General features: G+C 39.0%; 1 protein-coding gene across 1 annotated transcript; it reads left to right on the forward strand.

The window, feature by feature from the left end:
* Positions 1–261: 261 nt before the first annotated feature.
* LOC129115554 (alpha-2-macroglobulin-like) lies at positions 262–25573 on the forward strand (the record flags this gene model as incomplete). The annotated part of the gene is given in 37 exon segments (XM_054626961.1): positions 262–388; positions 532–712; positions 1031–1187; positions 2816–2868; positions 3419–3439; positions 3709–3874; positions 3955–4039; positions 4139–4289; positions 5050–5167; positions 5263–5372; positions 5455–5622; positions 6516–6743; positions 7123–7186; positions 7303–7448; positions 8099–8248; positions 8543–8683; positions 8790–8883; positions 8995–9166; positions 10269–10432; positions 10435–10493; positions 11722–11848; positions 11960–12081; positions 12166–12217; positions 12598–12681; positions 13077–13253; positions 13551–13626; positions 14843–14999; positions 16095–16169; positions 17088–17250; positions 17772–17959; positions 20937–21149; positions 23350–23468; positions 23641–23731; positions 24753–24821; positions 24907–25012; positions 25146–25187; positions 25434–25573. Coding segments are annotated over 37 exon segments (4380 nt in total). The 5' UTR covers positions 262–302.

Raw genomic sequence — 25573 nt, forward strand, 5'->3', positions numbered from 1 at the left:
ACATCCTAAATTGAGAAAGTACAATAGGAGAAATATTCTGGAGAGAAAATATTTTTTTATTATTATAGCTGGAATGACCAACTATCTGAATCCCGACCCTTACCCAATTTAATCCTTGAAATTGCAGTCAGTCTATAAATGATTGACTTACTGGATACCTGGAATTCAAATAGAAGGATTGCGTTATAAGTGAGTGTGTGGGTGTGTGGGTGTGTGTGAAGCGGGGGTGGGTTTCTCTATATAAAGGCTATATAACAGATGCTGACTCAGGATCGTCTTACCCAGGATCATCTCAGTCAGCCATGGGTCGTCCTGGGATTCAGATGTGGACATGGACACTGTGTGTTTTCTTCAGCTGGATGTGTGTGGGCAGAGCAGTGGCGGGACCGTAAGTTTCCCTGAGAAAAATAATAAGCCAGTGGTTGAATTAATTGAACATGAATCTTGGGGAATTTCTTTTTTTCCTGCCGGTTGGAGTTTCGTCCATGCCAGATCCAGTGAGAGCTCTACTGTTTGTTTCTGTGGTTGTAGGCACTACATGGTCGCCATTCCTGCGACCCTTGAAGCCGGAGCTGACACCAAATTCTGTGCGAGTCTCCTGCAGCCCAACGAGACTCTGGTCATGACCATCACTCTGAAGTCCCCAGAGGAGAATACAACCCTCCTCACACAGATGTCCAGTACTGACTTTCATACCTGCACTCAGTTTAAGGTGAGCTCAAGATTTTATTCACTTGCTCATTTCCACACAAATCATTGAAAATGTGTTGATTAAAATACCACATTAGAACTTTAATAGGATTACATAACACGTACAAAACCAAACACAGGTAGTGAGGAATTAATTGTGTGTTGTCGTGAACATGTGTGAAAAAAGTTAAACAAAAAATTACGTAATACGTAATATACATTACACACACACTCACTTTTTGTAACAAAAATCACACAAAAAAGTTAATTATTCATGAATACTTTTCAGTAAGATAGCAATTGTTTCTCACAGTGTCTATAAAATATATTTCTGTTACAGGTTCCTGTAGTGGAGAATGAAGAGGTGCAGAATTTTGAGGTGGAGGTACGAGGAGACACTTTTTACTCAAAGGAAGTCAGGAAAGTCCTGATCAAAGTCTACCATCCAATGACATTCGTCCAATCAGATAAACCAATCTACCTACCTGGCCAAACAGGTAACCTTGGGTTGATGTCCTATGATGTTGTTTACAATATGGTACCTGTATATATAACTGTATATAGAGAGATTTCCCATTTACAAATAATTGAGATGTGACTGCAACAAAGGGAAGAAAATAATGCACATTGCTTCCAGTCATCCTTGCTTTCCTGAAACTTTTTTAGTCTATGTTACATGTCAACATTAACCTTCGCAGGTAGTGAGAAATTAATTTATTGGGCCCCAGAATGTCAACAGGCAATATGGGTTAAAACCACAGAAGCTTAGAAACAATACGTTGGCATGGAAAACTTTTGTGAACACGTATGAAAACAGTTATGCTAATGGAAAAGTTGCATTAGCATAGTTGAAAAAGTAACATTAGCCTATATTGAAAAAGTAACATTAGCCTATATTGAAAAAGTAACATTAGCCTATATTGAAAAAGTAACATTAGCCTATATTGAAAAAGTAACATTAGCCTATATTGAAAAAGTAACTAGCGTATATGAAAAAATATAATTATCTTAGATAAAAAATCTAGGTTACATGTATGAAAAGTAAACGATAGCTTATATGAAAAAATTACGTCACCATATTTGAAAAAGTAACATAAGTTTATATGGAAAGTTACATAAGCACTTATGTCAAAAGTTACGCTAGCTTATATGAAAAAAATGCGTTGTACTAATGAGAAAAAAATCACATTAGCATATATGACAAAGCAACATTAGCTGATGTGAAAAAGTTATGTTTGCATATATATTTTAGTATATATGAAAAACTAACATAGCACATGTAAAGAAAAGTTAAGTTAGCATATATGTACATTGGCATATATGAAAAAAGTTACATTTGCATTAATAAAAAAGTAACATTAGCTTAAAATTTTAAAAATACATATGCATATAAAAAAGATAACTAGCTCATGTGGAGAAATATATGGTAGCATGTATGAAAAACTAACAGCACATGTGAAGAAAAGTTAAGTTAGCATATAGACATAAGTAATATTGCCATATATAAAAAGGTTATGTAAGTATTATGAAAAAGTAACATTAGCATATATTTAAAAAATACATAAGCATATAAAAAACAGTAACTTGCTCATATGGAAAAAGTGATGCTAGCATACATGAAAAAGTATCATTAGCATATACGAAAAAAGTAACATCAGCATATATGAAAAAGTAACATTAGTTTATAAGGTAAAAGTTACATTAGCATGTATGAAAAAGTCACATTAAGTTCATAAAAAGTTATGTTGGCATATGAAATGTTAGCTGTTTTCCTGCTGCACCAGTCAGGAGCACTGATCCCCACATTTTAGATATCATATTAGTTATGTTACACTTTTTTGCAATATTAATTATAAATAGTTATAGTGTGAGCTAGCTTACTTTTAATCACCATTTTTTGTATAAAAAGATCCTCCACCAATTTATTTTGAAATCCAAGGCTGTTACCAGATTGTTAGATACTGAGAACTAATAATGGAAGTTGAGCTGAAATGGAGGTTTTCCACTGATTAAGTTACAATCTTATCATTTCTGAGCAGTTTTACTAGCCCGTTTGGATGTTTACCACAGCTGTAGAAGAGCTGTTAAAGCTTCATGTTGAATAATGTCTCTTTATTTCTCTCAGTGCATTTCAGAGTCGTCACACTGGACTCCAAGTTGAGGCGTGCTGATCGGCTGGTGAGAGTCTTTTTCCTTTATTTAGATTCCATTCACGAAACCAGTGGTTAGTGATACTGTTAGATAACGGTGCAGGTTTTTAAAGTTATGTAATGAAGTGATCGACATCAGTATCTGTTTAAACAGAGCTATGTTTCTAAACATGAAGCTGTGGGTCAATAGAACAACCACAACCCCTTATGTAAACCTACCTGTGCTGCGTTCAAGGTCTTCAAACATTTTAGCTGCAAAATGTTCTAATTTCTTTGGCACACATAATCCATTTTTAATCAGTAATTACAGTGAAACTGTACTTTTATTCCATAAAGAAAACTAAACCTGAATGATATATACTCTAATGACTTTTTATGTTAATGTGTCACATGTTTTATATTTTCAAATCATGATTATAGCCTAAGAGCTGAAGTCTCTGTTCGCAGTAAATCTCTGTAGATTTGAAAACACCACTGGTTTCTTTTTGAAAAATGTTTCATATTAAACTGAACTCATTAGGACTCAACCAGCTTGTCATTTAACAAATCTCCCTATTTCTTTTTTTTGTTTTTTGCAGTACAATATCATCGAAATTGAGGTAAGACTAACAAACACACTTGAATACACAATACATTTGAATGGAAGTTTTTTTTTTTTTAAACTTTGATTCATATATGAATACCTTAACTCAACATGGTCAAGTTAACTTATTTGTCTTTAGAAATTCAGCATGTTGATCTCTTAAAAACATCAAGTGACTAGTATCATTTCCCAAATCGTTGAAGGAGAAGAAGAAACATGCCTTCCCGTACATGAGGTTCTTATGTTTGTCATAAATTTGTTCTTCACATTTACTTTATTTGACAGGATGCTCAACACAACCGGATTGGACAGTGGCTCAATGAAACGTCCAATGGTAGGATATTGCAGCTTTCATACGCCTTGAACTCTGAGGCCCGTGAAGGGACCTACCAAGTTATTGTGACGATCGGGTCTGATAAAATACATCACACCTTCAAGGTAGAGAAGTACGGTAAGTTCCTTTTCTTTTCAACCTTCCATTTCAATCCATTTGAAATAAAGCAAGAATTCTAATAACCACTTTTCCCACAGTTTTGCCTAAATTTGAAATAAAAATAGATGCATCCTCTGAAGTAAGTATTGATCAGGAGGAAATCAAAGCTGAAGTATGTGCAACGTAAGTAAATCGCTCTTTTGCTCATTACACTAAATAATCGAAAACAGGTCAAGTTTGATGAGTGAATAAATGTTTTTATTTCTATGTCCATCTCATTAGGTATACTTTCGGACAGCCTGTTCCAGGCAGTGTTGAAGTCGAGATGTGCCGACCTCTAAGTTACTACATTGGGATAAGTCGTCAATACTCCCCTGATCATCCGGAGGGAGTCCCTGATGTAATCGCCCCATGCCACGTCGAGACAAAGCAGGTAAGGTTGCTATAGCGACAGTCTCATCTCTGCTGAAAAAAAGCGCAATAAAGGGTATACCCAGATGACAACGTCCAGTTCTGAGAAGTGAAGTCAAAGCTTCGTGTCTTAAAGCTGCATTCTCTCTACTGTCCATCAGGGGGCGACTCCTCTGGTTGTATAGAAGTCTATGAGAAAATGACTCTACTTCTCTCTTGATTTATTCCCTCAGTAAACACTGTAAACATGAGTTTATGGTCTCAATCTCTAGTTTCAAGTCTTCTTTAATACAGCATGATGTTCATTTAGTAAATTATGGTCAATTTAGAGTTAAATAGACCATAAAGCAGGGGATGCTTTATGGCGGGGCTACACAGTGATTGACAGGTCTCTACCAGGGACGTATACGGCGTCTCTACATCACTCCTCTTCAGTCCTAATATGGTCACTTCCTGTTCATTGGTTGCTAAAAAAACAACATGGCAACGTCCAAAATGATGAGCTCAAGGCTTCAAAGCTGCCTGTGTTTTATATACATACATGACACACAGAGAGTGACGCATCTCCTAAACTTTACATGTGTAAGCTTAAGTTGGTAAAAATGAACATTATTATGCTTTAACTTTATTGTTTGAACTGACAAAGCTGAACAAATGTAAGTGAGTTCCTTGGCCGGTTTTAAAACTTTGAATGACGTAATAAGGGTATTGAATGGGGGACGTTTGAAATGCCCCTTAATTTTAATTAATTGTTTTTTATCTTATTTCATTGTTCTTTCTAGGCGGACAACAAAGGCTGCGCCACATTTATCTTCACAATGTCATCTTTTACAAAAATTGCGCAAAAGGCCTTGCGAGATGAACTGCGGCTCAGGACCAAAGTGGAAGAGGAGGGCACAGGCAAGGCATATAATATTCTATATCATATTTATTTTTGGGAAAGAGAAAATTCATGTAATGAAACAGTTGTTGTAACATGGAGGCTTCTGGTACAGGTATCTCACGTGAACAAGAGATGAAAATATCGATTTCATATGTCATTGGAAAGCTGTCATTCACCGAAACGCCCACGATTTATGAAGCAGGATCAAACGTGGAGGGAAAAGTAAGAGCATGTGGTCCTCACTTCTACAGCGTGATTTTAGACGCGGTGCATTCTCGGTGATACGACTCTGTGCTTCAAACAGGTTAAAGCGGTTCATCACAACGACACACCCATTACCGACATGCCGCTGTACCTGTTTGAGGGTCAAACCTGGTCAGCACGGCGGATACAGAATCTCACAACTAACAGCGATGGTGTCGCCACTTTTTCATTCAGCACGGCTGAACTTAATGGGGACATCCAACTCCACGTAAGTAAGAAGTAGCACTACACTGGATCTCAATATGGTGCAAGGTGCCGCCATCGTGGCAAGTAGCCATATTGGAACTGTTTGCAATGCAAATAGAGAGGCAAAAGGTCCGCCCCTTCCGGTGTCACCTATGGGACCTAATTTGTAAAAATAAATATGAACGGCAAGACACAAATCATTTTTATGATCCTGTTTCAACTGTGCCAGTAATTACACATATGATATTTTTGTACGCTCAGTGAACTACATCTCTTGTCTTATACAATGTTCTTCACCAACATTAACATGGCCGTTAGCTTGGATTGCTCCAAAACAAGGTTCCAAATGTAACGTTATCTTCCTGCTAGCTTTCTAACTTAGCTATGTTCCAAATGTAACGTTATCTTCCTGCTAGCTTTCTAACTTAGCTATGTTCCAAATGTAATGTTATCTTACCTGCTAGCTAGCTAACTTAGCTATGTTCCAAATGTAATGTTATCTTACCAAATGTAACATTATCTGACCTGCTAAACACCCGGGAATCGTAGCTTCAGAGAGAGACGTAAAAAAAAACTGTTTTGGGCGTGTCGCCTATCTAAATACACATTTTAATCGTATTCCACTTCAAAAGTTTTACGACAAAATGCAACTTTCTTGACGTGCAAAATTATCTTTCAATTGACAAACGTCACATGTGTAATTTATGAAAAATCAAATAGGATTAGATTATTATTTATGTTTCCCCGTTGACTACCATTCATATTTTTTCAGAAATATGGTCCCGTAGTGGTCCAGTGGAAGGGGCTGGACTTCTTCCATCTAAACGTTAACATTCACTTTGGCTGTAAAAACCTTTCAAAACTTGTTTCTACCTCCATGTGCTCCTTTATAGACTTTATTTTTCTGCTATCTAGGTTAGCAGCTCGCCTACATTAGACTTCCCTGATTACAGAACGGCGTTCTATGAGCGTGGAAAGCACTCCGTGTCACTGGCCCAAGTCTCGACTCTACATACTAAAACAATCAGCTCCCTGGAGGTGAAGAAGAAGAATGATCCACTTCCATGTGACAAAGAAGAAGACTTCTCCATCCAATACACTGTGGTAGGAGAGGCCCAGGGCTCTGTGGATGTGATGTATGTGGTGAGTGAAATATCTCTTACCGGTTTTCTTCCAGACACGACAAAGATGGTTTTATAATGACTTTTACATCAGATAACTGACATCTGGCTCAAAGGAACACACTTAAAAACAAGATGGTGGACTCCATGGAAGAAGACCCACTCCCTATGTAGATATAAATGGCTTTTTCTAAGCCAAAAATAAATGACGATTCTTAGTTTCAGGTCATTATACACTGATTAAAACATAGTTATGAATATTGTTTGCTTCCAATAAATCCCCCTAAATGTTACACACTGTTTTGTCGTTGAATAACATGGCAAACAACCACACATGAGAACATCAGACCGCTCTAATCTGCTCTTAAATGAGGTTTTTCTACATTATTCATTGTTTGCAGGTCTTATCCCGAGGAGCTATCGTCGAGCAAGGACTTCAACGGGTCGAAGTGCAAGAAATGTCATGTGAGCAAAGAATAAAATGACCCTTTAAGTTAGCAAATATTTCCGTTTTTAATGATAAAATTGTGACATGTGAGAGGCGATTGTGGTTGATACCAGTTGTTTTTTTGTTGTTTCAGTGAATGAGGGCGAGGTGTCCTTCAAGCTGAAAGTGTCCCCGGAGATGTCACCAGTCATCCAAGTTGTGGCTTACGCCGTCCTCCCCAGTGAGAATGTGATCGCCAACAGCGCTGAGTTCTCCGTCGAGAAATGCTTCGGTCACAAGGTCAGTGTGAGCTGAAGACGTCGCCGTGCTCATCAGATGTAGGCGTGCAATCAAAGCGGTCATTATTTAAAAATATCAATAAGTAACAGTATATCGAGAAAAATAATTAAATCAGTTCAAAATCAGAGACAGACTTTTAAGTTATGTTAATTTATTATTATCGCCACGAGGAGGATCATGCCCTAAATTGCACGTGTGAGTGAGATTGTCTGTCCACGGATAATCTGTCATACTGCTGCTGCAAATTGCGTAGTTTTTTAGTAGCCCATTTATTGCTTCATGTTCAATGTCCTCTTGCGGTAGCAGTGACTCACACTTTGGGGTTGAAGATATAGAAATAACACCGGTATGAATTTTGACTAAAACCATGCTGCCAGCTAGAGCTTAAACATACACCGGTCGATCGGCTGCAGATCGAAACGGGCTGGTTTTCACCCGATCAGTTTCATATGTCCCGTATTTTGCTGGTCATATTCACACACAGCCACAAACAACACAGGCTGCTCTCATCCAGCATTCATAGCTATACTTACAGACATAATGCGTCCTAATTCAGTCGTATCCCATGAAAACAATTTGTATTTTATCCACATAATCATGAACAAGGAAGTATACACTAAATGTGTCTTTTTTTTGCGTGTTTGTCTCAGGTGTCACTGGAGTTTGCTCCGTCCTCGGCTGTCCCTGGAGAGCAGACCATCCTGCAGGTGACGGCGCAGCCCGACTCTCTGTGTGGTGTGAGCGCCATCGACCAGAGCGTCCTCATCAAGGAGCCGGGGAAGACTCTGGAAGCAGAGAAGGTCGCTGCTTTACACAGTTAACGTCACCAGTTTTTACTCTGCGGTCAATCTGTCTTCCTGTTCTACCTCTACCAGTTGTCCATCATACATTCTGAAAATGTAAAAAGTTAATATCACATGTGGGGATATGAAGAGTCTGCCTTAAGGATAAAGGCATTGTTTTGACAAATAAACGTTACAGCCACGTTTCAATACAAAAGACACAGCCCTTAAATCCAAAAAGTTCCCCAAATTGTCAGATCTTTATATAACAAACATTTTATTTATATCTTTGAACTATACCTCTTCTTTCAGATTTTTGACCTATTGCCCGTCAAAAAAACCTCTTACATTCCATACAAGGCTCAAGATTCCTTTGAATGTTTGCACGTGAGACCGAGAAGATACGTTTTGCCGTCCCCCGATGAGCAAAAGGATGCTCATAGCGTTTTCAAGGTACTTCCTGCACTAACATGAATGCACAAGAGCTTTACATTGTTTGTTCTACTGAGTTTTGTTTTTGCACATCTCAGTGATGCCTGTGTGTTGTTGTATTATCTAGAATGTGGGGATGAAGATGGTGACAAACCTGGCTATCCGAGTGCCTTCGTGCCTCAAGTACAAAGGAAGAGAATACCACCAGGGCCACGGCTATGGTGACTTGATTCGTTTTTACTCTTTGCTCTCTTAAGTGCCACCTTGCTGAATATTTACCAGCTTTAAAACAAAAAGGTTTCCCTTATTCTGATGATCTGCTTTATTTTCAGGTGGCGGTGGTGGTGGCGGCAGGTATTACGATGATCCCAGCGGAAGAAGAATGAGCTCACCACAATTGGGGATGGCTGGTTCTCCGGGAGGTGCAGCACCTGATAATTCACCAATAGAGACGGTCCGCACTTTCTTCCCTGAGACCTGGATATGGGACCTGGTGGAAGTCGGGTGAGTTTTTGCACCACAGTCCTTCTCTTAGACTTCCTGCTGTCTTCCTACACATGAACAGCATTAAAATAATTTACAGACACTGCTTTTTATTTAACCTGATCGATCAAAGAGTAATTTTTCGATGTTTTTGACGCTTAGGAAAGTGTTTTAGTTAGGTTTGGGTGGTATAACAGTTTACCAGCGTATTTAGAAAACCCAACAGTATAATTTTCAATATTGATATAAATAAAGAAGCTCTGCTTTCTATGTAGTGAACAGCACACGCCACCAGAGCTCAGTCTCTGACATACACTGTGTATAAGAAGTGGACGTCACCCATTGGTTTGTGGACTGCAGTTTTGAAACCCCGGTTGGGGCCTTTTGACCGTCGCCATCTTGTTTTTTTGTTACACAAGAGGGTGAAGCTAAATATAACTAATCTCTGAATAAGATATTTTTACGATCAAAATGTTACAATTATCTTTGATAAAGTGAAAAAAACACTGAGAAAGAGTTAAAGTTGTAAGATGGAAACACAAACCACTTCTAGACCAGACTACGCCGTGGTAGAGAGACCTGTCAATCAGTGTGTAGCCCCGCCCTAAAGCAGACCCTGATTTAGGGTCTATTTGACTCTAAATGGACCATAATTTACTAGAGATTGAGACCAGAACGTATACGGCGTCTCGACGTCACTCCTCCTCAGTCCAAATATGGTCACTTCCTGTTCACTGGAAAAAAACAAGATGGCGACAACAAAAATGCAGAACTCAAGGCTTCAAAACGTCCGCAAACCAATTAGTGATGTGTCGACGACTAAGTCCACTTCTTATGTACAGTCTTTGGGAAAACTTTGGTGAACTTGCAGATGAATATCTCCTCATTATATTTCCGGAATTACTTTTTCAGTAAGTTTTTGAGTCTCTGTCTGCAGCCTATGAATGCAGCCTATGAAACAATTTCAGATTTACACCTTATTTTTAGGTCACATTAAGGATAATATGCCATTGTTTTTAGTGCTATTCCGCTTTAATCATCCACTCAGATTGTTGTTCTTTGACTAATCTGAATCATGGAAGTCTGATTTTCAAGTTCAATGAATGTGTTTTTGCTGATTCAGAGACTCTGGAACGAAGGACGTGTCCCTCACCGTCCCAGACACCATCACCACCTGGGAGACGGAGGCTTTCTGTCTGTCCCCTCAGGGTTTCGGCTTGGCTCCCCGTAAAAAGATCACCGTCTTCCAGCCCTTCTTCCTGGAGCTCACTATGCCCTACTCCATCATCCGGGGGAGCACTTTGAACTGAAGGCGACCATCTTTAACTACATGACCAGCTGCATCATGGTAACCGATGTCTTCACATGGACGGAATACTAAACGTCAGCGTGCTAACGTGCTCATATTGACAATGCTAACATGCTGACGTTTAGCCGCTGTAATGTTCACCATCTTATTCATCATTTCCACTGCATGGTTCCACTCGAATCAACTAATTTATGGCACCAGGTCCTTTTCTCCATTTCCTTTTCTGCTATAAATATCACCCCCCTCAGTGTAGGCGGGATTCTCAGCTGATCGCCATAACAACGCCGCCGTATCCGCTTCAACGAGGCAACCAAACAAAAGAACATCTGTACTTTGTAAAGTGTACAACGTAGTTTCATGGACTGCCGTTTTTGAATATCTGAGTTGGGTGAATGAAAGAAGTTGAGGTTGCTATTAACGTTTTTTTATATTTTAATTATCTTGACCAATGAGCTGTCTGCTGGGTTTTAACTCCAACTTGTAGTCTCGGCTCAGATCATTGGAGCCTCGTACCAATAGAGACAAAAAATGTACCAGGTACTATGTACAACTTTTGCTAACGGAAAACAAAATAAAAGTGAGTCAAGCTGAATAGAGCTGCGCCGTACGATGGTGTAGAAATGCTGCATTAGTTTAGTGTGTTAAGATGCTAACATTTGCTTATTGGCAGTACAGCTGAGACTGATTGGTATGCCTTTGGTTCTGCAGGGATTTTAGTCATAAACCAAAGTACTGAGCTAAATGAATACTTGACCACCAATTCACAAAATTCACCGTTTGTTGTAAATATACTAAATGATGTGATGCAGTTTATGGTTTTATTTTACCTGTACTATTTATTTGTGATTAACCAATACTTTACTGGTTGTCTTTCGGAGGTTATATTACAGTTTTTTTGTTTAATTTAATTTATCTTTAATTTGCTTTATCTTGAACAAAAATAAATAAGGATCATAAATATTGGGACAAAACCTGTACTATGGATACAGGATTCAGACTCTATCCATTAATATCTGGCCTATTTTTCTACTTTTTTTTCCGTCACTGTTTAAAAAGTTCCATCAAATGAAAAATATTTGGTTAACGCCACCAATGTTCTTCTAAACGTCTTTGTCAGTTATCAAACTTCTTAATAATTTGATGTCTGCTTTTGTCTGGAATAAAAACGGTCAAGATGCAGCTACAAAAAGATCAAGGTTTGCTATCAGTTTGATCAATCGTTTGCCATAAATGTCCAGTTTTAAAATATGTTGTCTCTCTTGAACAGGTCCACGTGGCTCCAGCTCCCTCCTTAGAATACACCCTCACCCCCCTCTCTGGGGACAAGTACACTTCCTGTTTGTGCGGGGGCGAGCGCAAGACCGTGAGCTGGACCATGGCCCCCTCAGCCTTAGGTGAGAGTCGAGCTTTCACCCACGCTGGTGTGAAAAGGTTACAGGCTGCTGAGGTGGAGGAACCCTTGTTACTTATGTGAGAAAATAACAGTTTATTCATTTTTGTTTAAGGGGTCGTGAGCGTGTCGGTGACCGCCGAGGCTCAGCCGTCCCACATTTCATGTGACAACGAGATTGTGAAAGTGCCAGAGAGAGGTCGCATCGATGTGGTCACAAGATCTCTCATAGTGAAGGTCGGTACTTTAAAACAAGATGACAAAGTGAAAGTTCACCCATCCATCAGAGGGAAGTCTCAAATAAATGTCTTCTCTCTCAAGGCTGAAGGAACCGAGATGTCAAAGACCTACAACTGGCTGCTCTGCCCGAAAGGTCAGTATGTTTTACACCAAACATGGACCATCACACTGTTTGTCTGTTTCTATAAAGTTATTCTTGAAGCTCGTCATCGGAGCCACCGGGTCGGATTCTGGTGAAATCAGATGAAACCATGCAGGTTCACCAGAAACTCCTTCAGCTCAGACTCCAGCAGAGACCAGTCCACCGTGGACAGACCCAGATCCGGTTTCATCGCAGACTTCGACCTGCGGGAGGAGGAAGCTCAGCTCCCGGCAGCAGCGCTCCTCCTCCTCCTTCAGGAGCAGAGCTTCTCTAGTCCGACCTGTTTCAGTACATGATCCGCTAACCCTCCGTTAAATCAAAATTACATCTTTGTTTTATTGCTGAGCTGTTTGTTCTCTGTCCATCCACAGGAGAGACTTTGAAAGAGGAAGTAGACATTGAGCTCCCCGAGAACATGATTGCTGGATCAGCCCGTGCTTCAATATCAGTCCTGGGTAAACAAAATAATCCATATTGGTTAATTTTTGCTGTAACCAAACAAACCGTTACGCTTTCAAAAGAAAAACTGAGTTTTAAAGCCAGCGAAGAGAGTTTATCTCCTTTTAGTAGATACATTTGAAAACAGACTACTAGTGTTTCTTTGGGTTGTGTTTATCAGAGCTAAACATAAAAAGCTATTGTATTTAGTTCACTGGAGGAAATAGGGATGCAAATCTGAACAACAGCACCAAAGTAAGTGACAAAAAACACCAAAAAGTGCATTCATAATATGCATAATTCTGGCAAGATAAAAAAGTGTTTTACATTTTGTTATCTGTGTCTTTAGAAAGATCAGAGCTTAGGTCACTTACATGTTCGGTCTTAATGATTAAGTGTTTTTTTTGTGCAGGTGACATTATGGGTCGAGCCCTGAACAACCTGGACGGGCTGCTGAGGATGCCGTACGGTTGTGGGGAGCAGAACATGGCGCTCCTCGCCCCCAACATCTACATCCTCCAGTACCTGAGAAACACACAGCAGCTGACCTCAGCCATCACGGACAAGGCCACCAAGTTCCTGACCAGCGGTGAGTCTCTGTCCGCTTTATAATGTAGCTTAAGAAAACAAACATTTAAGTCTTTAAATAATATCCAAACAGTCTGGTGCAGAACGGTGCTCATCATTCCATTTAAAGGCCCTGGTGGTGAACTTTGTTTGCATGTCATTGCACCTTTTCTTTCCCCTAACTTCCTGTCATCAAAGCATACAAGTCTCCAAAATGTTTTTTTTCCTCTTACAGACATTAACTAATCATGAACTTATAAAAAATCAATGTGTCTGTATGTTAATTGCACTCATAAGTGTGTTTTCTACTGTGCTGCAGGCTACCAGAGGCAGCTGAACTACAAGCATTCTGATGGCGCTTTCAGCACATTTGGATCAGGAACCGGGAACACCTGGTGAGAACATTAATGATCAATCAGAATATTTATATATACATGTAATACAGTTAAGCTTTACAGGGCTTGACATTAAGGTTTTCAGCCACTCGACCCTAGGGCGAGTAAATGATATGTTTTACTTGCACAATAACAAAAGTTATGGAACTTGCCTATTGATAATTAAATAAAATCAATCTAAAATTATAAATCTTATCCTTCTACTTTGTTATAGTCATCTATCGTGGTTATTTGCGTAAAAACACACAATTGAAATGATCAGGAGAATAAATATGGTACTGTTTTTAAATACTTGCTTTGATTGAACATATTTTTGGGGTCATTAGTAGTTTTAATAATGTATTATAATCTGCTCAGAGCTCGTGTTAAGAAATTAAACAGCTCATAATTCATCTATCATATCTATTTTGTATTAATGTGAAAACATATCCTTCAAACTACTGGATTTATTCTAGTTTATCACCATATATCGTCCCCTTATAAAGATCCCTGACAAGCTTTAATGCAGGCGGAAACCTCAGGTTCTGAAGAGTGAAGTCAATACTTCATGTCTTAAAGCTGCATTCTCTCTCCTGTCCATCAGGGGGCGACTCCTCTGGTTGTATAGAAGTCTATGAGAAAATGACTCTACTTCTCTCTTGATTTATTCCCTCAGTAAACATTGTAAACATGAGTTTATGGTCTCAATCTCTAGTTTCAAGTCTTCTTCAATACAGCATGATGTTCATTTAGTAAATGATGCTCCATTTAGAGTCAAACAGACCATAAAGCAGGGGATGCTTTAGGGGAGAGACATAAACGGCGTCTCTACATCACTCCTCCGCATACCAGATATAGTCACTTCCTGTTCACTGTTTGCAAAAAAACAACATCACGACGGCCGTAATCCAAGATGGCGACGGTAAAAACAGCGAACTTGAGGCTTCATAACAGCAGTCCACAAACCAATGGGTGACATCACGATGACTACATCCACTTCTTAAATACAGACTATGAATTAATGTCAAGCTCTTATAATCACAGAGAGTAGATGATGAGATTGTACTTTGGAGGACATTTTTTACAAGCATCAGCATGTTATTGTGATGAAATGTGATGTAACTCCTTCTTAAAACCCTTTCATCACTCATAATAATAAAAATGAACATAAGCATGTACCTGACAGTGTTTACTCTCATCTTATTTTTATTATTTAACGTCTTAACTTCCTCCTCAGGCTGACTGCTTTTGTGGTGAGATCGTTTGCCAAAGCCCAGTCCTTCATCTTCATCGACCCAGAGAATATCGAAGAGTCGATGATTTGGCTGAAAAGGAAACAACAAGAGAACGGCTGTTTTGAACCGTCAGGAAAACTCTTCAACAACAGAATGAAGGTAATTAAAACTCCTGTGGAGTTTCTATGAAAATAACTGAAGATGACTTCAGACGGTTAAACATGTTTATTCTCACAGAATGACATCTGACAGCAGCAGAAGTTGACTCAGTAGTAATTCATATAATTTGCAACATGAGATAATTCTTTCTCATGTTAATTTGAACAAGTTTCACTTATCAAACATTATTGTTATGCACCTGTTGGTTTTAAATGTTATCCTTTTACTTTGTTGTAGTAATTTAAAGTGTTTCTTTTTCTTCATAAAAACACGCAATTCAAATGATAAGGAATTAAAACACTGTATTTTTATGGATTAAAACAAATCTAGTCATGAGTAGTTTTAATGATGTATTATAATCTTAGAGCTAGTGTTAGGAAGTTAAACATCAGAATTCATCTCTAATATCTATTTTCTATTAATGTGAAAACATCTCCTTCAAACTACTGGATTTATTCTAGTTCATCACCAACACTACATTTTACAGATTACATGTGACCACATCATGATAACGTTATAATTAACTTAAATTAAAGCCTGAACGCATCATAATGTAACTGAACAGAACCTCCGTTCGTTAGCTGAAATAAAAAAAATTGTGTTTTTATTGATTAAAACAAATGTAGTCATTATTAGTTTTAATGATGTAAGGTGCTGCTAACGTTACTAGCTCTCCTCCTGTTATCTGTTAGCGGTGCTGCTAACGTTACTAGCTCTCCTCCTGTTAGCCGTTAGTGGTGCTGCTAGCGTTACTAGCTCTCCTCCTGTTAGCCACTAGCGGTGCTGCTAGCGTTACTAGCTCTCCTCCTGTTAGCCGTTAGCGGTGCTGCGTTAAGCTCTCCTCCTGTTAGTTACTAGCTCTCCTGTTGGTTTAAACACAGATTGGTTGTTTACAATGTCACATTATCAGAGATCAGAGACTAGAAAAGCATAAATGAAGTCCTGATCTCATATTTTCTGAATATTGGAGGATAACGATCGTTAGTAAAACTTTATTTCACACTGTGATGGTTAACGTTAAACTGTTTCATCAAAGTAACTTTGTTGGAGGTTCAGTGATGATCTGTGCGTCTGCATCTTGTTTCCTCTCTGCAGGGCGGAGTGTCTGATGAAGTGACTCTCAGTGCATACATCACTGCTGCCTTCCTGGAGATGAACACGTCCATCGATGTGAGCAGAAACCACTAATGCTCCACTAATAATATCAGAACTTAAATAAGAATTTCCTTTGCAATGATTTTTACACAAACCAAGAACTTTATACAGACAAGAAAGAAAGTAACAAAAAGTTGTGTCGATCAACGAGCTGTCTGGTTCATTATAATCGATCAACAGGGACAGCAGGTCAAACAGGTGTGACTTCTGTAACTCTGCTGGCTTAACGGCGTGCATGCGCATTTTACTTCCTTAACACACAAGGTGCTTGTTAACTGTTCTACTGTTTTCGTCTAATTTTGTTGTCATTTTCTTCTGATTTAAAAAAACTAATGATTTAGAACGTTTTATTGTCAACATTCAAGGTTATATAATTTGTAGTACAGATCGTACTCCCATTTGACTTCAAAACAAAAACACAAAAAAAACTATATCATATATAATTATATAGGGAGGATGATGAATTAAGGAGTTTACAGCCAGAGGAAAGAAGCTGCTCCGATATATCAGCTGCTTAACCCCCAGGTACTGTAGGTATGTAGGAATGTAGGTTGTTTCTAGGTTGGGTTTTGTCTTTTAATCTTTTGGGCTCTGTGCAGGCACCTCTTGTCACCAATATCACTGATGCTCATTAGATACCACCAGTCACAGCACGGCTCTAAATCTCTGACAAAAACAGTAGACACATGGGTATTTGTTGGTCGTGGTAGTAATCAGTCAGGTTGGTACTGGTTAACACTTGATTCCTGCCCTGTTTCTTTTTATTACCTCCACAAACACTACCAATCTAATTATTACCTCCGTCAACTGAAGTTCTTTGTCTGAAGTTTCGCTGAATATATGAATTTGTCCACACAAAATATAATAAACTTGTTGTGCGTAGACTAATAAAACGAGTTGAGTTCTGAGATCGTTCTTTATAATCCGTACTAGGATCCTGCAGTGAATAAGAGCCTGTCTTGCCTCAGAGAGTCCATCGGTAACTTCAGTAACACCTACACCACGGCTCTGCTGGCGTACGTCTTCACCCTGGCAGGAGACATGGAGACCCGAGCTCACCTTCTGACGCACCTGGACTCGGTCGCAAATCAACAAGGTGAGTAGAGGAGCCTCTCGAAACTCTTTTCTAAGCGGGAACGTCTTCTTTATCAGTAAAACCCGGTTCTTTAGAAGTTACGGAGTGAGATCTCCTCGTCTCAAACCTCTTCTCTCAGACTACATCCACACTAGTAAATTTACTGTACAGTTTTCTACTGTTTGGAGATCAGTCGTACATTCTTGTCCACTGCAGGTAACATTAGCGATGCCATACGGAGTTTGATCACAAGAACAGGATAAGATCATCACTTAGCTAATTGTTTAGCTGAGAAAGTATTTACAAGATTTTTTTACTTCTTGTATTGCTGCTCCAAAAATACTATTTGTTTACATACAAGAATAATAAAGAAATTATTTTTTATTATTATTATTTTCAAATTAATAGTTTTTTTTCTCACTATGTAATCAAAAAGAACTGATAAGCAGTATTGATAAGTGTACTAGTATCAGAGTATGAATCATCCTGAAGGAAATGTAGCTTAACCTTGTGCCTGTTTGTTTGTTTGTTTGTGTTATTAGGAGGTTTCCGCCACTGGTCTCAGACAGCAACACAAACGTCGGCCTCTCTGTCTGTGGAGATCAGCTCCTACGTGATGCTGGCTAAACTCGGCGCCTCTCCGACCGCTGAAGACCTTGGCTACGCCACCCTCATCGTTAGATGGCTGACGACCCAGCAGAACTACTACGGAGGCTTCTCCTCCACACAGGTAGGACAAACAGGAACCTTAAGGCTGGACTGTGAGTTAAACAAATTCTCTTTGTGGACAAATATGAGGAACGAACAAAGTTCATTTAAATGTCTATGGCTTCGCTGTGACTTACAGAGAGGTGAAACCCCGCCCCTTCAGGTACACCACCATGGGACTTTATTTCAGAAAAAATATGAACGGAGAGTGACAAATATTGATATTGATATAGCTCTCCATTTACAAGCGTGTTGGAGAACTACGGTGGCCTACAGGTAGGGATAGATATCTTAAGGATTTTAGTACAACCCACAGAGAAGTTTACAACAAAGCTTTTGGCCGATTGGTCATGCTGTGCTTTTCTAAATAAAATGACGGAGGCCAACTGAATTAGGTTTCACTTTCGTTTACATGTTCTGTAGAACATGTCATGGAGTCAGACAGGTACAATCCCCCCTGGAGTCCAGATACTGGTGGTGGTGATGATGTAGTGAGTCGTGGCATCCGATGATCAATGAGGAGCACGACTGTGATGCCGACTAGAGGTGAGTGGGGTGGAGGAGGGTCGGCATCTGATCTCTGGTTGGTTAACTTTAAGTGAAACCCACAATCAGCAGATTTATTACACATAAGAAATGAATAATGCAAAGTCTTTGGCGATTGGACTCCATGGCGAAACCGTCTAACAGAGGTGCAGTGATGCTGAGACAGGTACAATCAGGTACAATCCCCCAAAAGAGAAAATTATTTTATATAAATATATAAAATAAATAACTTACCTACTGCTGCAGAGAACTCCTAAACAGAAACAAAAGATTAGTCATGAGATAAAGTTTATGGATAAAACTTGTTAGAATGAGCTTGTATGAATTGAAGTTAGGCAAGAGAGTTAAGAGGGGTCAAGTAAACCATAACAAAGGATAGGGTAGGGTCTAGATAGACCGCAGACAAGGATAGGGGGTCTCGATAGACCGCAGAAAAGGATAGTGTGGGTCTAGATAGACCACAGTAAAGTCTGGTGGTATCTTGACAGATCACGGAATTGATAGCGGGGGTCTCGACAGACCGCAGGAAAGGATAGGTGGGGGTCAAGTCAAACCACAGAACAGGATAGTTGTGGGTGATGTCAGACCGCAGAATAGGATAGTTGTGGTCAAGTGAGAGGACAGGATAGGGGGTTGAGTTAGACCAGAGAGCGATCAGATAGTCCACCAAACTGGAAATGGACATTAGACCGGGAGATTGAGTAACGGTCACGTTAGACCGGGAGATTGAGTAACGGTCACGTTAGACCGGGAGATTGAGAAACGTTCTGTTACACCAGCAAATTGAGAACGCGCTCACGTTAGACCGGGAGATTGAGAACACGGTCACCTTAGACCAGCCAATTGAGAACATGGACACGATAGACCAGAGAATAGTCTGACTCAATGAACAGACAGAAGTGCAATGGCATTATACAGTGAATGAGAGATGATCTGCTTAAAAAATAGAATGCGAGAAGTAGCTTTGGTGATAATATAAGTAACATTAGGCCTGACTAAGATAATGGTATCCCATGCTATTTGACAAATTAAATGACATGCCAATATTACAAGACACTACCTGAAAGTGACACCACCACCAGTTATATGCATGAATTACCGGGTAAGAAATAAGGAGAAGTGGAGCAAGTAGGGGCCTTAGACCTAGGTATTTAATCATTAATTTAAAAGGATCAAAAGAGAGAGAGTCTGTACGAATCACAAACAGAGCATGTACCTCCGCATTTCCTGAGTGTTTAAGACGTAACTTATAATGCCTAGGATGAAAGCTTTAGCAAATTTTCCTGCAGTAATTTGAATGCCGAATTAGCAAACAAACTTGATGAAGAGGATCGTACCATCTAATAATAAATTGAATGCCAGCAATAAAACTCGAAAATAGGCAGGTTCAAAATGCAACCATCAATGCAGTAGCAAATGAAGGCACTCGATTTATGAGAACAAGTTAAAGAGGCAATCCAACAGAACCAAAACAAAGCAAAAGTACTCCAAGCAAATCATAACTTTTTTACCATGGAAGCTGCTAAACCCTTACTCTTATACGTCTTAGCTGAGTCCATACATTTAACCATGAGGCTTTGATTTAGGAAAGCATCAGGGTCTGATAAGGGGAAACTGATAATTATTATAATTTCTTCTTTTCCAAAATTACCTTTGTACAAGCCCTGTAAAAACACATCAAGTAATAAATGCATTTTAAAGAAACAAAGGTGTACTCTCCTGTGAACTATTTGATTTGACTTCAAAATATTTACTTAAATTTAGACTTTTAAGAACTCCCATTTCTAAAACATTTAAAAGTGAATTGGCTTCCTTCCTATAATACCCAGACATGTTTATAGTGTTTTATCAGTTAACTATTTGTGACAGTCATCTTTTAAATTGACAACGTGTGTTTTCATGGCACAATTCAAACAGAATCTACAAAATATTGGTCTCGTTGACTACTGTACATATTTTTACCGAAATTAGGTCCCATGGAGGACGCTGGAAGGGGCAGGACTTCACCTCTTTCTTCATCACTGTGTTGCAAAAACCTTGTATTTCCAAAATATTTCATATTGGTGAAAATTCAGCTTATTCAATGGGCCTTAAAATGTTTTATTTAGCCTATGAAGTAGGATAATTTACTACACCTAAGATAAACTACCTAAAAATCACAAAATGTAGGCATAAGTGATTTTCACGGGACAGTAACATGACTTGATAACAGTTTAGTGTCAGTGATTATACCACACCAAGGACAACAGCAGTGCTATAAACTACAATTCACTTATACTGTTCATACTGTCCTTTTCAAAATTATAATTTTCCTAATTGATTTCTGTATGAAAATGAACAATTAGAGAGACCTGAAATTGGTTAAAGTGAACTCCTACATATCTAAGCTGCTGCATGTTTAAACAAAAGTGAATACATTCAAGCACATAAAGTACTTTTTGTTTATGTTGTAGGACACAGTGGTGGCTCTTCAGGCTCTGGCTCTCTACTCCACTCTGGTGTTCAGTCCTGGCGGTTCGAGCATGGTGTTGGTCCAGTCTCCCAGTGGCCCGCTGACATTTGATGTGGATCAGCACAACAAACTGCTCTACCAGGAGAAGCTGCTGCAGGACACGACAGGAAAGTTCAGCCTGGAGGTGAAAGGCACTGCATGCGCTGTGATGCAGGTATGTGGTTGCTGCAGGATGTACATGCACCCTCCACAAACACTACCAATATAACCTAATGTCAGCAGCACAGAGGTGCCATACATTCAATGCTCCTCCACCTTCACTATGCTTTTTTAAATCTGAGGTTTCTTGTTCCAAGAAAGGTGTAATCTGAATATTTAGTATAAGAGTATACAAATATTTTGTTAAATACATTGAGAGATACTGAAACATATAGAAATATAGAAAGATATTTATATTCAATTTAACTTGATTTATTATTCCACCCAGAGGCAGCAGATCACACTGCTCAACATCTTCTTTTAATTTGGAAAAGAGGCTCTAGTTAACTGTTAACTTTTAAAGATAAATACAATGCCTACAAAAATATTACCCCCCTTGGATGTTTATTTGTTGCTTTTATACATGAAATAATGGTCAATATAATTTGGCATTTTATTTAAAGAGCGCTTCTTTCATGTCAAAGTGAAAACAGACTTTTACAATGTCAATTAATTAAAAATATATAAAAATAAGTGTTTGCATAAATATTCAGACTTTAAAGTGACTGACCTAATTCAAAGAGGTCCAGCTAGTTGATGCCAGCAGTGTCACAATTAGTGAAAGAGATCACCTGAGTGCAGTTGATGTGAGTTAAGTGATTGTAGTATAAAAAACCTGTGTCTGGGAGGTCCAGTCTCGGTTCATCAGTGGTCCTGCTACAATTGCAACAAGAAGACAAAAGAACACTCCAAGCACTCAGAGAAAAGATGGTCAGGAGATGGCTGATGGAGTTCAGTTAAATCCATCATTAAGAAATGGAAGGAGTATGGCCTTGTTTAAATCTGGAGCTGGCTTCACAAACTGAGTGACCGGGCAGAAGAAGACTGGTGAGGAGGGACCCCTACGACCAATCTGAAGGAGTTAAAAGCAGTGGCTCAGATGGGAGAGACTGTACATACAACTGTTGCCCGGGTTCTTCACCAGGGCTGTGATGTGAGTGGCAAAGAGAAAGCCACTGTTGAAAAAAGCTCAAAATCTCAGTTCTGGAATTCTGGAGTTTATGTGGGAGGACTCCAAGGTCAATTGGAAGAAGGTTCTTTGTTGGTGAGGAAAATGGAGGTTTTGGCCATGGACTAGGTTTATGTTTGGCGAACACCAAACATGGCACCATGTTTGTGAAGATGGTGGTGGCAGCATCATGCTCTGGGGATTTGAGCCCTGACAGGCTTTCAAAGGTAGAGGGGAACATGAATGCAGAAAAATGATCCAAATCCTGGCATAATCTGACTCAGTTGCTGAGTACTAAGATTTGGGAGAAGATTTATTTTCAGCAAAACAACAACTCCAAGTCTTACTGCAAAGTAAACAGAAATGGTTCAAAGACAACAAGGTGAATGTTCTGGAGTGGCCAATTCAAAGCCCAGATGTCAATCCAATCGAGAATTTGTGGCTGGACTTAAAAGAGCTGTTCACGCCTGATCCCCGGAGCAACCTGACAGAGCTTGAGCTGTTTTGAATGGAAAATGGAGAAAAATTGCAGTTCCAGATGTGCCAGCCTGATGAGACATATCCACACAGACTCAGTGCTGTGATTGCAGCCAAAGGTGCATCTACTAAATACTGATCTGAATGGGTTGAATATATGCAAACACTTATTTCTTTTGATAATTGACCTAGTTTGTAAAAATCTGTTTTCACTTTGACAGAAAGAAGTAAAAATTATATTGACCAGATTTCATGTATTATAAAATAAACATCCAAGGGGGTGAATTCTTTTTATAGGCATTGTATAATATTCCAGGAAACAGTTAAGTAAGTAAATAAAACAGATCTCTGCATTCATGGTGAAACATTATACGCTAAACCCACACGGCAAATACCTTTCATGGTGGCCTTTTTCTAAGGGTGTAATCTGACTTTTTCAATTACTATAAAAGGATGTGGTTAAATACATTGGGAGATCCACATGCATTTCAACATATATTTATATTCAATTTGGAAAAGAGTATGATTAGCTTCATGAAGTCTATTAAGGCCGATTGTGATCCAGATTCCAAATTATCACAAAAAAGGACTTATCTTAAAAATGTGTTGAAATAGAGAGTCCTCTCGTTTTATCACCAATTGGCACTAGTTTGAACAAATTTGAGAAAAGTAAAATTCTTGAGATTCTTGTTTATTAATATTAAACTTCCCCTGTGTACTTCTTTCTCAGATTTCTCTTCATTATAACATCCCAGTTCCTGCTGACATCCCATCTCTCAGTGTCATGGTCACCAGTGAGGCCGTATGCACCAACAAAAGACCCGAACTCTCTTTAGGGTTCTCGACCCTGTAAGTAATCAGCAAGCAGATCCACGCTACAGAAGAATACCAACGTTTTTGACAAACAATCCTCTGCATCTACCAGCTTGAACGCAGTAACTGATGGTGGACGAACAAGGAAGAAATGTTTACAACTTGGTAGCTGACTAACATCACTGTTTTTATTATGCTTATATTACAGATATAGTGGAACTGAGCCCACTACAAACATGGTGATCCTGGATATCAAAATGCTCTCTGGGTTTGTCCTGGACCCAAAGTCTTTGAGTGATGTAAGTTATTACTTTCACCTTTTAGGCTTCATCCACACACTACGCTTTCCTTTTAAAACAAAAAATGCATAGTATGGACATTATGTCTAAACAAAGCAAAAGTCATACTGTGTTCACACCAAATGCAAAGCAAATTTTTGCAGCGCACTACTAGCGGAAGTTTGTGCAAGATCAAACTCTCATATATTTATATCTATATTATCTGCTATATAATATTTCACCAAACCCTTAAGCAAGTCCGGGAGTTTTGGGAGGATAAGTCAAATTCAGATATGAATAAAAACATGTCATCTGCATTCAGTGAAGAATTATTCTCTAAACCCACACGGCAAATACCTTTCGATGCCGACATTGACACCATTGCCCCGGCATAAGTAGCAGGGTTTTGACCACTACTGTTGCTTTGTACATTTTGTGGAAGTCCCAGATATCCCGGGAAATTAAACGCCATCATGTCTGGGTTCATAACATCATCCGGAGGAGTATTCGCTGTATCTAGCAAGCCACACGTCAGCTAGATTACCACAGATGTATGAACCCAAATAAACAATTTAGCTGTAATTTCATTGAAATAAACGGATAAAAAGAATACCGAAATAACTACATAATAATGCCGGTTAGTAATAAGACTGAATTCATGCTTTGTTAGGTCTGTCCGCAAGACGACAAGTAACCAACCTTTAAAATGCTTGTTTTCTGAATGGAGTTTGGATCGACTGTTGCTAGGCTTTGCTAACATTGTAGCTGCTCCATCAACACTCAAAATAACGTCTAATAGGATTAAATACGACAGGAGGAGAATCTCAACACTGATAGGCATCACACAATTTCAACTTGAGCAAATACGAGAATGACGTGAATATGCATAATTTGCGTCTTTGCATTAAAAAGAAAAGGTGTGAACACAGCATTATGCTTTTTAAAACGAAAACGTGGCAGTGTGGCCTTAGCCTCAGTAGAAATGGAAAAGTTTTCACCTGTTTGCTGATGAAGCACCCAGTTGACTGTCGTCTCCTCGCAGCTCAAACGTGCCCTGCTGGTGGATCGAGTTGAACAAAAAGAGGACCACGTTCTGGTCTACATAACGGAGGTGAGAGGAATTCACAGCCATGAAACAAGAGATGAAGCTCTCCCAAGATTTGTTTCTCATGGTGTCGTCTGTTTTATTCTAACAGTTAACGAAGGACATACCCATCAAACACAGTATTCAGCTCATACAGGAGGTCCCAGTGCAGAACCTGAAGCCAGCCGTGGTCAAGATATATGACTACTACCAGCCAAGTAAGACCTTAAAAACCTTCAGCGCTCACTGACACAACAACAGCTATCAGAATATTGATTTCTAGTAGTACATGTGTTAACTGTGATAGACGTTTGATCAATCTCTCCTCTTATTCTTTTTCTTTTCTCCCAGGTGACCAGGATGACGCAGAATACACCTTCCTTTGTGCTCAAGGTGACAATCTGTAACAACATACAGAAGCAGGGCTATGTTTATTTCTTAGAAAACGTCATTTAATACCCCAAACATTTTTTTCATCGCAACCCCGAAAAACGATAAGTATCAACAGCGTTTTGGAAATAAATCAATAGATTATTATAAATGTGGCTATTTTGTAAGCTAAAACCAAATTAAGCAAACAGCGAATGTAGTCTCTACGTCTTCACAGTGAATGATTGTTTTTTATTTTATGTTTTGCAGGGTGAAGTGTGGTCAGTACGCCAGCCGTCACTTGATTCCATTATAATTTCAAAAGATACGTTTTATGTTCCTTAACAACACATATTTGCCCGTCAGTGTTCGAGCACAATCCCTTCCAGCTGTGTAACTACTGTATTAAG

This window comes from Anoplopoma fimbria, unplaced genomic scaffold (assembly GCF_027596085.1).
Source record: "Anoplopoma fimbria isolate UVic2021 breed Golden Eagle Sablefish unplaced genomic scaffold, Afim_UVic_2022 Un_contig_11833_pilon_pilon, whole genome shotgun sequence".
Lineage (NCBI taxonomy): Eukaryota > Metazoa > Chordata > Actinopteri > Perciformes > Anoplopomatidae > Anoplopoma > Anoplopoma fimbria.